At 43.5% G+C, this 13,832-nt stretch overlaps 1 protein-coding gene across 7 annotated transcripts in view; it reads right to left on the bottom strand.

Moving 5' to 3' along the window:
- Positions 1-261: 261 nt before the first annotated feature.
- Positions 262-13,832, bottom strand: part of PARD3B (par-3 family cell polarity regulator beta) — a 406,048-nt gene continuing 392,477 nt past the window's right edge. For all 7 annotated transcript variants that reach the window (XM_064660627.1, XM_064660625.1, XM_064660626.1 and 4 more), the window contains one exon: positions 262-4,933. In XM_064660627.1, the coding sequence (XP_064516697.1) occupies positions 4,579-4,933 (355 nt within the window). In that variant the 3' untranslated portion in view covers positions 262-4,578. The remainder of the gene's footprint in view (positions 4,934-13,832) is intronic.

Genomic DNA, 13,832 nt, shown 5'->3' on the forward strand with positions numbered 1-13,832 from the left:
CTATGGAATCAGGATTCAGGCTCTACCACTGAAGACAATGAAAATTTGAGAGGGAATCAAGCTAAGCCCTGAGATGCATTTTTTTTCTTCAAAGCAGTGCATGGCTGTTGTGGGTTTTTTTTTTTTTTTTAAAGTCATCTTACCAGTTCTGATGCAGTGTGGATTACACTTGATCTTCTAATATCAAATCACATCCAGGGCTGTGCATGACTTTGTAGACACAAAAAAGAGAAAGACTCTACAAACAAATACATAATCATATATAGTCTTAAAGCCTTTATTTTAATGCAAAATAAAACAGGTAAAATTTATATAGCCATATGTAACAAAAGATCAAAATCTTTGACGTGGTACTAGAAAAAACCTCTCGAATTATGTGTCAAATTTCTCCCCCAAAACAATCACACATGATTTTTAAATCAAGTTTCACTTAAACACACAGGTATTGTCAGGATCACAAGCACCTCTCTCTCCCTCACAATAACAGAGTAGTTAGAAAGCCTTCTCTTCTATGCAGACATAGTGAATAGTGCTTCTGATTTTGCACATAAGGCTTAAGGACCCTGCAGAACAACTGTGATGAGGGCACAGGTGTGGGGCCCTTTGGAAGTGCAAAGCAGCCCCTGCTCAGAGCAGAGCGTCAGGTAGAGCAGTCGGTAGGATTCACTCACAGCACTAACTCTCTGATAAACAAATCTGTGATGGCTGGGAGGAGGAGGTAGCACAAGTCATCTGTAAAAAAATTAGGCAGCATGTGAAGCTATTTCTAGATCAGGAAGCTGGAGTGAATTGGAATTCAGGGCTGCATGCACTTTTTCAAGGCAGGAGCCTTTTTTTTTTTTTTTTAATACTTAGTTCTCCCCTTTTTTCCCCCCAAAAAGGGCAATTGATACTTCTTTATGCATAGGGGTGCCTAGAGACTTCTGCATCATAATATATCACAGTGGTAATGTTGACTTGCAGGCCAAGATTATGGCTCACTAGTGGGTGGTCACTCAGAAAATCCACAGGCTCTTTTTCTATCTCTTAATCTTTCAACTGCTGGGCCTGGCTGGCCTCATGCCAGAGCCAGAAATGCAGGCTGCACGCCACCAGCTCAGGAAATCAAAGCTTCCAGCTTCACATGAGCGCGGGCCTCTCTCCCTCTTGTCTTGACTCCTGTTCACACGCACACTTACAGCACGCTGCTCCCGTGGCAAACCCAGCTTTCCCTTCACACCCACTACGTCAGTAACTTTACTGCTGGACTGGCACATTTTGGATGAGGGAGTGTGAGGCAATTACGTGTCAAGAGCATTTCAGACTCATAATTTTCCCAAACATATGGACATATGGGGAAAAGAACAACTTGTTACTTAACGGCTCTTTTGGATTTTGCAAGTGTGTATTTTCAACCGTCAGTTGTAGCACCTCGTGAATTCTGCACGGTACATATTTTTCCACAATATGGTGCTAAAATCATACATTTTACACTGCAGAAAATCTGACTATATCTACTGTAGTTACACATTATACTTTTGAAAATACCGTACCTCTACCAGATATTAAACCAGAAAACGGCAATTTTCTTCCAGAACAATGGCACCAGAGATTGATGAGATGCTCTGTAATACTTTTTGGTCTTGTTTCCCCAGCTAGGTCACACTGTTCTTCCTCCTTAGCTCCTTACCTGTAGGATGCCTCCATATATTATAGTTATAGCACTATTTTTTTCTTTTTTTTTTTTTATTGGAAGAAGCTCTTCACTGACTTCTGCTTACTGAGCAGAAGCATCATTTAATAACCTGTTGGGTAAGATTAACAGCTCAGAAGGTGTTCGTTTGATCTGTCTGCCTCAACCGAGTGGAGCCGATGCAGTCACAGAGAGCTCTTAAGGAAAGATTCGGGTTACGGGGAGACAATTGCACAGGTCCTTCAAAGGCTATAAATAACCCAGGAGCTGTTTTCATCCAGATTTTATTTGGCCCTGGTTCATGAAATACTGTAAATAAGTTCTGTTCACTGTGCTGCGATGCCATTTGAAGGGTTAGTTCAGAGTGATTTACAAAGGCAGTAGCTTATATTCAGAGCTGTTCTTAATTGTGGCCTGGCTTGATAAAGCCACTGTCGCAAACATATTAGTTTCTTTACAGCTGGATCAAACGTATCAGGGGTTATATTTCAAGGAGGAAAAGGAAAGTATTTTAATTTGTTTTTGCTTCACTTTCAACAGGCCTTTATAACACCAGCAGCTATCCTGCGGCTGCCAAGTCCTGGCTGAGTATCCTACAGCATTTAAAACTCTCTGAGAGAAGTACAAGGCTGTGTAAAGCACGTACATGACAGGCAGAGTTTCCTTGGGGAATCCGCCTTATTTATGGAGGGTACTGAGAGACATCCAGCTTTTCATCCAACACTCCCTCCAGAGTTTTTTCCCTCCTACATTACTAGGGAAGAGGGCAGAAAGAAATGGAACAAGAACCAAACGCACTTGCTTCATAATCAGTTGCATTCTTCTCCCTCTCCCACTCCCACCAAAGCTTCCTCCTGACTGGGTTTAAAACTGTGCCTGCCCCTACCCCAGGGAGTCCAGCCCTCTCTCTGAATCACGCTCCCCCCCACTCGAAAGCTGTCTCCTCTCCCCTGCTTCCCAGCCTGGCTAGAGCCTGCTGGCCAGTCAGGCAGCTGCAAGTACTCCCCATGCCTCAGGGTTATGCCAGTCTCTCACCAGCATCAGCAGCAGAGAAGAAACGTGGGCTGGGATTAAATAGTGCTTCTCATCAGGGTCACTACCTGCTGGTGGGAGACACTCCTAGCAGGACAAACCTTCCTGGTGATATTTAATACCTGGGAAATTACCTATGTGATTTAATCTGTTGCATACCAAAGGTGTCAAAAAGACATCAAAGAAATCCTTATGCTTAATCCTTGGCCAGGTCACAGTCTTTTCCTGATGAGGAGAGGAGGCCTAATGGTTTAGTAACACTCCCAAAAGGCAGAAGTCGAGGAATTAAGGACACTTGGAAATAATATATTTCTAGGTCGCATGACTGCATGGTTTCCCTGTGACAAAATCCTTGAGACAGATCTCTAAGCACTCACAGCCCTCTTGGGCCAGGTTGCACAGGTCCCTGTGGCTGGGACATGCATTTCTGACCTCTTCCCAGGTTGGCTGTCTGCAGAGCAAGCTCAAGCTGTGTGGGGCAAAGAGTCAGGCATGTACGCCGATGCCCTGTCCCCCTACCTGGCTCTGCTGTGCTGCTGGCACCCTCTCCCCACCCTCACCTTCTCTCTTCCTATGCACTGCTGCACATAGCTTGCTACAAACAGCTATTCTCTCCTCTTCCTGCTAGGCCCCAGGGTCTTGAAGGAGTTGCTTTTCTTGTATTTTCCTTCACCCCTTCCTGTGAAAAGCCCCTTCCCCCACTGACCTGATGGCCGCTGGTGGCTGCAGGAACTCGTAGTTTGGCACTTGGCACGGCAGGGCGAGGCGTTGCCAGAGGCTGAGCTTCACTTGTGGACTGAGAGTGGCCCCACACCAACAGGTGCCTTCCCGTGCAGCAGGCAGCCAGGGCACAGCACGCTGCTGGCAGGCACTTCGCTGGAACACCGGCCGGAGAGGGCCGGGAAGGGGCTGCCCTGATGGAGCCAAGGCAGCACTTAAGATGCTTAAGATATAGTAGCTTAAGATGAATTATGGAGTCCATGCCCACAGTCACCTCCTCAGCCACTTCCTACAGGCCAGCTCCACTGAAACCCCAAGAACAACACACAGGAGCTGAGGATCTTATCTCCAGGGTTTACATTTAAAGACTGCACACTACATAACTAAGTAACATTCACAAGCACACACACACACAGAGACACAGTTCTCAGGTGGCTGGCTGGCTGCCTGTCCTGTGAGCCTGCCCAAGCATAAAGAATAAAGCTTTTTGTCTTATTCTGAATGCAGCAGGTGCAATAAGAGGAGACTCTTGATCCACAAACTGCAAAAAGTAAAGGCTACAAGATAAATGCTGCCACCACCGAAAAGAAAGAGGAAGACAGAGACCAGATGATAAATCTGGAACTGCAGCATCCTTAAAGCACAGAGCTGCTGGAATGTGGCCACTACCTCTGTGGTAGTCCCTTGTCAACTCATGATCACACACTGGATTACACAAGATCCCCAGCTCCACGTGAAGTCCATACTGCATGCTGTGTTCTCACTTTAAAGGCTCTACAACAGCGCTCTGAAGTAAACTCTGGTGACTCTGCTGCCCTTGCACAGACAGCTATGTACTGTATAGGTGTAACTGGATTCGGTAAATAGCCCTGAGGTGTATTTAGTGTTGTGTTTCATTTCCAGCAGCCACTTTCTATTTCTAAAGGGAATTAAAAAACACACAACTGTCTGGTACCTCACATACTCAAAACACTTCGTACCTCACGTGGCTTTTAGTTCGCCTGTTAGAAAGCACCTACGCTGAGCCCAGCTCAGTAAGAACGACTCCAGGTCTCGTGTGCCATTCTTACAGGCAGCTATGCTTGGGAACAACTCTACAGGGATGATGTCCGACGGGACTCCTCCTGGGCTGTGCTGGCGAGTCCAGTGCATGGCTATACAGCTGCAGTCATGGGGTTCTTCTGCCTGGGATCCTGTTGCCTGTACTGGTACTGGTCTGGACTGGTCCCACGGTGTCGGACAATTTCATGATAAGCTGGTGCTCGGTGGGACTGAGGAGGGGAAGGTGGCACGTCCTGCCGGAGGGGTCCTTTATGCTGGTTTGTGACGGGCTGGGCTGGGTAATACTGGGGGTACCTCAATTCTGCCACTCTTGTGTCTGGTGCACGGATGTGGTTCCCCTTAGGTGGGTGGATAACAGGCTGTCCTCCTTGGTAGTAGGGAAGATCTCTCTCTTTGTATGTTACTCGTGGCCCTGTTAAATATTCTAGTGGCTCTGCAGGTCCACGCCTGAGGAGGAAAAAACATAATAAAGGACATAAAAAGGCAGTCTACTAGGCCAGTGATACATTATTGTACTTACAATCTATGTTTACTTTGGGAAAGGAAATGCCACCTCAAGCATGACAGGTCCCGATGAATCAAAAGAACTTCTGAAGGATAACAAGCCTCCCACCTGCACGCTACAAAAGTCAGTAACATGCAGGACACTGGAGGAAGGGTCCAGCGCACATCACAGCCCTTTTACAATGGGGGAGCACTGAAGCCCTTCAGCTCCCAAAGTCAGTCTCCTGTGATCCATTTGCCATAATGGAAACAAAGCTCCTTTAAACAATGCATGTTTGACTGAATCTTATCTAGCCTGAGGATAAACAGATGAATTGGGTCTGCAAGTCTGCAAATCCCATAAGCTTTACATGCACAAATATTCGCACTTTCCAAGCCATTTCCCACTATTCTCTCCTAACATGTCAGACTGTAAAACTTTCCAAACACCATAGTTGGAAAAACTGGAACTCCTGGAAGAAACACTATGGATTTCAGGCTACAATACCTGTGTTTAATGGGCAAGCTGCCAATGAGGTTTCAAAAAACCCGTGATATAGAAGGCCTGCTATTACAACAGCCCTGTAACTTGTCTCCATCAGTATGGATCTGATAGCCTCTATTTCACGTGAAAAGCAACACGTGAACGTGTCATCCCTGAGGATGTGCCATGGAGCCCTCTCTGTATCTTAATTTCATAATTTGCACTAATGAAGCATTGATATTTTTTCCTAGTACAACTTAACTTATGATACCTTTAAAATGGCAAAAATAATTGTTCTCACAGACATGTCACCAGAGCATCCCCAAAAGTTCAACTCAATTAGGAATTTTTGCCTGTCTGACTGCAAATGTCTTTGCACTTTGGGCAAAGCCTCCCATTGAGAGCTGAAGGAGGACAACAGGGTTTTGACCCAAAACAGGGGCTGAAAGTATAAATCAATTACACCTGCTCTGTGCCTTTGGTACTGAACTCATCAACTGTTTAAATATTCTTTGCATATATTATGAAAAAAGTCATTCTGGTACAGCAGATCAGGTGTTTAAATTTGTCAATGACTCTCTTGTTCACACAGAGATTTTACAAGCATGCTCCTCCTTTCTCATCTGGGCTCCCAGACTCCGCTGGAACTTGTTTAGCATGTAGTAAAACAAAACATGTGGTTTTCTGCTGCACTCATTTAAGCCCATGGGGTAAATCATGGACACAGGCAATGAACAAACATTATCTGCCTTGAAATGAACCTACAATTCTCCTCCTGGAATAGCTTAATGCAAATGTTTCCTGTTTAAAATCGAAAGAGCAAAAGGAAGCATTCCAGGCCTTGGACTTTTAGGACTCTATGCTCCCCAGAGACTTTCTGCTTTAAAAACAGAACATTATAAAAGACAGGCACTCCCAGCTTCCCCCCCCCCCCCCCCCACCTCCTGGTGAGACAGTCCAGACAAAGTGCTGAAGGGCCTGAAGCCACCCTCTGAGATACTGAACCACTCTTAACTGCATGCATTGAGACAACTGCTGTCGCTGCTCACACACCTACGCCTTGCAACAAAGTCTAATTTCCACAGAAGGCTGAAGAGCTGCTCCACATATTTCTACGTGAAGTCTTTTTCACTAGTCTGTCCCATCACACTCAGCTTTAATTCCTCTGTGCATAAAAATGTACTTCCAATCATAAAAGGTGGGAACTGCTTTGTGTCAAGGAGCACAGCTTTGTGTCAAGGAGCACACCAACAGAAACAAATGTCAAACTTACATCCATCACCTTTTAATATAAGGATAATGCTCAAAATCCTGTACGTTAGGTTTTATAAGATGTTCTCATCAGCAGCTATAATCAAGCAAATTCTTGTGAATCACATTACCTGAAAAGCCAGGTAGCTTTTGCCCAGAGCTCTAACTGCAAAGTCGAATTACTCTAAAAAAACAATTTCAAGATTAATTGGTACCAAAATGATGGTTGAGAACAGGACTGACCTACCAGCATCATGTGCTGAGCCTTCCGTACACAGCTCAGGCCTCAACTGATACAAGAAGCTGCAGGGAAAAAGAGGGATATGTTCTGCCATCCAGCCAGAAGAGCAGTTCCTGGGAAAGCTCAGCTGCTGCAGTTCTAGGAATCGATGCAACACTGCTGCCACGGAAGTTGTTACTGTGCAGAGGGTAGTGCATTCAGGCTGCTCTGACCTAGGACTGTGCAATGAAGATGAGCCTGAGCAATCTAAGTGTGCCAGACATGAAAAATGGACCCAAGCTGCTTGAGACCATCAGGTCTTTATTGCTGTTACCTATCCTACCAAACTAAATCCACCATTGGTTCACTTACAGCTAACACCATCTGTGGTCATGTAGACAAACTGCAGATAAACATGTGGGAAGGGCAAAATCTTTCTTTAAAAAATAAAGAAACATCCAAGTTGTTCACTCTCAGGACCAGTTACCCTTCTCTGAGGGTGAAACATCCATATGTGGTATAATTCTTGAGTGTCTTCCCCAGAGACAAGGCTTAGCAGCTGGAAGGAGAGGTTGTACACAGAGATCAGACTTGAATCCACCTCAAGAAAAACCTGAGAAAGACCGAAGGCACGAGAGTTTTTTTAGCAGCCTTAAGGGTAATAGAAGCAGTGATCTAACCAATGATTACCAGAATTCTCGCACGAGTAAAACTTTGGGAAGCACTAGTAACTGTCCAGAAGGCTGACCCTGGGCAGCATGACTGAGGGAAATTTCTCAAAAGATATATGCACCACACTCTCCAGCTCACTTCCCCAAGTGATCCCAGTGGGTGTTACGTGTGCAGATACACAAGCTACAATGACAACACTTTTCTTCCCTTTTACACCCAGCATAGCACGTTGGTGATGGATTATTTCCTGAGGATTCATTCCTCCCCATCTACCAGCCATGCCTGACTAAGTTCATTCTTAGGGAGGTAGTCACATTGCAACCAACCAGCCTAGGGAGTCTTCATGAACCTCTATGTGACAAGTCTTAAAATACAGGAAAAAACAGCCCTTCCCTCCTCAAGTGTGCCAAATTAACCATAAGAAAGTCAGTCTTTTCAAGGTAGAAGAAACAACTGCAGATACCAAGCTCTGGCTGTAGAAATGCTATCACCATTAGCAGTTAAGTCTGGGACACTGGGGGCAGTTCCCAGCAGGAAGAGCAGGGCTCCTCTGAACCAACACCCTTTTCACTTGATAGCCCATGGTGTAAAAGTATATGCTGTTGTTTATCCTTAAGGAAATTGCCATAGCAACTCAAACCAAACACTTTCTACTTGGCAGCCCCTTGTAGATGCTGTGCTTGTTTCTGCAACAAGGCAAGCAAGTCCCGCCTTTTCATTCGTCAGACACTACCACTCTGAGGAGGCCCTAATGAAATCCTTCTCCCCTCTCTCACTGTTTTTGTTGGCTCCTGATGAGTTCAGAGTTCACAGGGGCATATCACACCTCCCAAGTGACCCACAGTGTGGGGGTCAAACCAATAACCTCAAGTGGAAAATCAGTGACCCAGGGGAGTGATCAAAAATCCACAAATTGGGTCAAGCAGGTCCAGCCACTCAAACGGACCAGACCAGGAGCGTGCCCTCTGAGAGGACATGCTGGGTAGGAGCTGCTCTGACCGTTAGCTGTTTTCCAGATTTTTGGCCAGTTGTTTGACCGGGGGATACAGTGCAATGTAATGGCACAACATCCTGGGAAGTAAGTGATCTCAGAGCTCAAAAACTGGTTTTGCTGATAGTTCAGCTCTGCTGGCTCCTATTAGAAAGTGCATTATGGATGCAGGTCTAGCTAAAAGCAGAAGCTGCTGCTGAAAGAAGCAATGACAGGAAGGGAGGGAGAAGCACCAGGTTCCAGAAAGGAGTGAAACTGGTAGGGCAGTGTGAAAATGTACTCCTCAAAAATGTCACAGACAAGGTGCCCCTTAAAACGTTTGTTTTATTGTGAGGAAGCAAAATCTCACCTTCCCCTGTAGGGAAATTACAGTTCATACACACAGGTGGTTGCAAATATGTTTCACTGTATCATTTCATATGCTGGTTAGCAGCTCTACTGGTTAATTGTCTAAAATTATTCACCAGGTAACAACTGCAATCCATTTGGAGCTTTAAGAGCCAAAGTAGCCTTGTCCAAATAAAGCAGGCAACTTGTGACTGATGTTCAATTAACGTGTTGTTATTTTCTCTATGACAAGTAAGCTTAAAGTAGTTTGTTTTTCTATCTCTGCTTTATTTATCTTCCAAGCACAGAATATAAAATCTAGTATTTTTTGGTTTTGCTGCAGAATTTTTAAGAGCTTCTGAGTTTATTTAAAACTGAACCACAGGACTTGGAGTACTTAAGAAAGCCTCTTCAACCCAAAATATTATTCAGTCATTGAAGTTAAACAGGTTCAAAAAACCTAACTAAACAATTTTCGCTTTCTGCAGTTCCTTTTTGTGGTTTTTTTTTTTTGTTTTTTTTTTTTTAACTCCCGTTTCAGTAATTCATCAATTGTACAAAATCTTACACAGTAGACTGGCCTAAATACCCCATGCTTCAAAAAACAATCAGAAAAAAAGTAATTAAATTTCAGGTTTACTGCATTTCATGGATAACCCCCATTTGCAGGTCACCTTTAACATCAGCCAGGAGACACATGCTTGGGCTATCTAAAACGAAAGGAAAGCAAAATGATGGTCTAGCTGTTCGTGCTGTGCCCCATCACATTGGGGGGTTGGATTTCATCCTGACAAAGAGTTTTTCTTCCCTCTGTTCTATAGGGAGAGTCACAGAGGTCACCCTCTTAGTACCTCGTAAAAAGCAAGGAAGGGAACGCTCTCTTCTTACATCACTGTCTCCTCCTTGCTGCTGAGGGAATATTTTGCAAGGGATATAATCTCACATGAAAAACTGTCTTCTTACTTTGTCAGGGAGTACTTCTTGAAATAAACTTCAAAGACAGCCACAGACTAAGTGGCAAATGGAAAGCCCACATTTGGCTGCAGTCTCTTTCATGTCTAAGCAAGACATACAGAGACTCTGGGTGATGGCATCAGGCAGCTCAGGCTGTGATTAAAGAACAGGAGAAAGCAACAAGGTCCTATCTGGGTCCAAATTCTCACTGAAGAACTCTATTGTATGCACTGTGATTGCATGCTGTTTGTTCTCAGCCAGGAGGATCTACTTTTAAAGAAGAAAGGAGAAGCTGATGTAAGAATTAAATTATGCAAGCAAACAATCTTACAGTATCAAATATATTACACTGTGTCTTTATAAAGCTCTTCTCAACATACACTCAAAACAACTGGCTGAAAAGACCATGTAGTTCCTCTCTCTCCAGATACAATATAAAAGATCCCACAGTGCTGCTTGTAGTCAGTGGCACTAAGAACTTCTGTTGCTTAGTATTTAATGTGCATATAATGTAAAATAAATAAATAAAGGAAATTTTAAATCACTGCAGGTTTCAAAAAAAAAATATCACTGGATGACTCTGAGCTTCACTGAAGTTTGTATCTTAATAGGTGAGATACTCCTGTCACAAATATTCTTTGTCATTTCAGACCAACACTTCCCACAGCCAATGAAGGGTTTGCATTTAAAATCCACTGGGAATGAAATTTGGTGTTTTAGCACTGGGAAGAACCTGCATCACAAGGAAGTGCTCAGTGGCTGCTGTCTGTGAGTGGGCTTGTACCTCTCAGAAGGCAGCAGATGTATAGCAATGTCATACTAACCTCAAACACACCGTACACAGATTATTTATGGGCTGAGCTGGTGGAGGTGTTTCCTTCTCCTGTCCTTTTATCAACAATACAAGGCTAAAAAATCAGATAACGTAAATGAATACAATCCCTGGCTCTCATGTAGCACATGCCATGCAGAGAGAGCTGTTTTTAGTTTGAGGACTGTGTTTGGAATTCCTTCAGTGTCAGGTTTCCAGTTACCAGACCCTCATCCCTGGGCCAGGCACGACTGTGGTTGGACTGGATTAGCAGAACACTCTGCAATGTGTATTACATAGCTTTGACTTCTATAGGCTTTGTAGACCCATAAAAATAATGATCACTTCACGACCTGCATTTCTGGGGGGGAAGGAGGGAGGGAGTGATGGGTGTAAGAGTGGAAAAATCCTCTCTTCCCTTTTGAAAGAATTCCTATTTGGTTTGGATTTGGAGAAGGAGGGATCCATATAAGTTTGTTTCAAATTCAAGCAAGAGTACATTTCAGATGCAATGCAGGCAGGCCTGATTCTCTTCCCTTGCATGCAGTTTTGCAAAATTGAACAGTTGTGCTAACTGGTCCGAACATAAGAGTTTATATGTATAATTTCTCTCTCTCTCCAGTAATACAGCTTGAAATATTTCGAAACAAACAGCTAAAGCACCACAATCCCAGCAGGTAAGTGCATAGATATGTTTACTCTAGTTGAAGTCTAGCCTTAAAGCAGCTGGAGAATTAAGTCCTTTATTGTTTGCAGAGGGCCACATTTTGAGAGGTGTTGGGCCTCAGCTGCTCTCTGCGCAATTTTTAGCAATTGGAGACCTTTAGATGTCACACTTGCTTTTACACCTAGGACCAAGCATAAAGTTTAGTCAGATACTAGCTTTCCTTGCAGATAAACAGACTGAAGAAACAACTGCAAATCAGGAAAACAGTGTCTGACAGGTTTAAAACTTTACTGTAAGATTATGCAAGACTTCTTTTCACAGCATGACCATCTTATTTTGCTTGTAAGCAAATAGGTTGTTCCAATCCTTAATGGAGCAAACTATATCACAGATTGGTTGACATCAGAATTTAGAGTGCCATTTAATTAAACTCCCTCCCATCAGGAACAAAACTATAAAACAGTATTGCTTGCTCCTTTGCTTCAGCGTTAGTTTATTTTCCAGAGCAGATCTCAGACCAGCTTCTGATAATCCCATCCTGCAGGCAAAGCTCCCCTTTCTTTCCTTCCCTAAATCCAACCTACAAATACAGGAACTGTGATAATCAGGATTAAAATCCCCGAATCAACAGCAACAAAACCCAAAAATGTGCTAGCTGGTTCTCTGTAAATGCTCAATAAGCATTCAAAACAACTAGTGCAATAATCCTTCCTACTCAATTCCTCACTTGTTTTGTTCATATGCTTTCAGGCATGGTACATCTCTTCTACCAGGAGGCATAAAATAAAGTAGCACCTATTGAACAAGACATCCTTATTCTGTGATCTCTTCAAGCTTAAAGGGATCTTAAGTAGATTGGTACTTTAAGTAGCGAGTCATTACAACATGTGTCATTTCATATGTTACTCATTATTCAACACAACATAATACCATGTGAGTCATTAACCTCTTGGCATTGGTAACCTACTCTCAATGCTAAGCAGTCATGCTTGTTGCTCAGAAACCCCCATGGCTCCATCGGGGAGAGACCTGGCTGAGATTTTAAGGTCCCTTTGGTCTTTTGTTTTGCAGATCAGTGGGGGCCAAAAGCTCTTCCTATAGACTAAAAGAGTTCTTGGCCTTTGGTCTTGAGTCATGTTTCTGAGATGATGCCAGCCAAGTTACGTTGGAGGGGAGAAAACTTTTTAAAGGACATATGCCTCTTAAGCCAGCAAAAGACGCAAATGTTTAGGTTTCTCAGTTGAATTTTGCATTTCAATGCAAACTCAAACTAACACAAAAATTTACTGAATGCATGGGCAACTGCTACCACTGGGGTGAGATGCTGAAGTGAAAACTGTGCTGTAATATTTGTACTGTGGTACTGTGTAGCAGCTCCAACAAACATGGGGATCCTGCTGCTCTGCATGCCATGAGAAAAAAAGCCAGCTACTTCCCTCAAGAGCAGGCAATCAGTGAGAAGGGAGTGAGATGAAAAGGCAAGACCCCAACACGGGCCTCAGTGCAGCAGCAGCACAACAGCCAGAAATACTATCTGGATCTCTCTGCCTCATCCTAACCCCAACTGCAGGTCTCGGCTTTTTTGAAGGCTATCAGAGTGAAAATTAAAGGTCCTGTGGTGGTACAGGAGCTTTTAATTTGATTTAAGAGAAATTCTGTTGCCATAGTCAAAATCCCTCTTCAGAAGAAATTGATCCCACTCCAAAACAGCTTCTCCTGAGCAGGGAAGCCTCCACCTTTGCCTATCCATTCACAGCACTACTGCTATCCACACTGGTTTTGTGAAGTGCTTTCAGAGATACTTAGACCCAAATTCTACCCCGATCTCATTTTTCACGTGAAATGAATTTAAAGCATGGTGACCATTCAGCTGTGCTGTTCAAGTGATTTTCAACAAATAGCAGAAATCATTAAAAGAATCTTTCTAAGTCATAACAACCTGGGCCCAGGTCTTTATTCAGCCGCCGGGACCTTAAAATGCTACGTGATCTTTAGTGGGCTAGTAAAAACCTGTAAGAAGTGGTTATTAATGTTATTACCAAGCTTTTAGGCTTTTTTTTTTTCTTAGAGCATCTCTCATTTAAATTAAAGCATTCCTTGCAGCATTTTTCTCCCATTGGCATGATAAAGGATGGCTGTCAACTCTGCCTCCAATGCCACAAACTGGGTAGTAAACCGATGCTTCAATAAAAAAAGGAAAATTATTTTTGAAACTGATTGTAGCTGATAAATTTTTCCTTCATTTTGTTTCCTTCTGGTCCAGACATTCTGTTAAACTCACTGAGATGTGTCATTCCCTTTTTTCCCCTGTGCAACAAAGGCAAAGCTCAAGATCCAGAGGAGAAGAATGGTTACTTTTTGGGAGCTAGAGGGACCCTAAACCCAAGCAGCTCTTATTTCTTTCTTCAGACAGTGTTTCAGTCCCCATTGTTTCTCTACTGCTCATGTACTGATTTGCTCCTATACAGCACAAACAATCTGCAAGT

This window comes from Pseudopipra pipra, chromosome 7, assembly GCF_036250125.1.
Source record: "Pseudopipra pipra isolate bDixPip1 chromosome 7, bDixPip1.hap1, whole genome shotgun sequence".
NCBI lineage: Eukaryota > Metazoa > Chordata > Aves > Passeriformes > Pipridae > Pseudopipra > Pseudopipra pipra.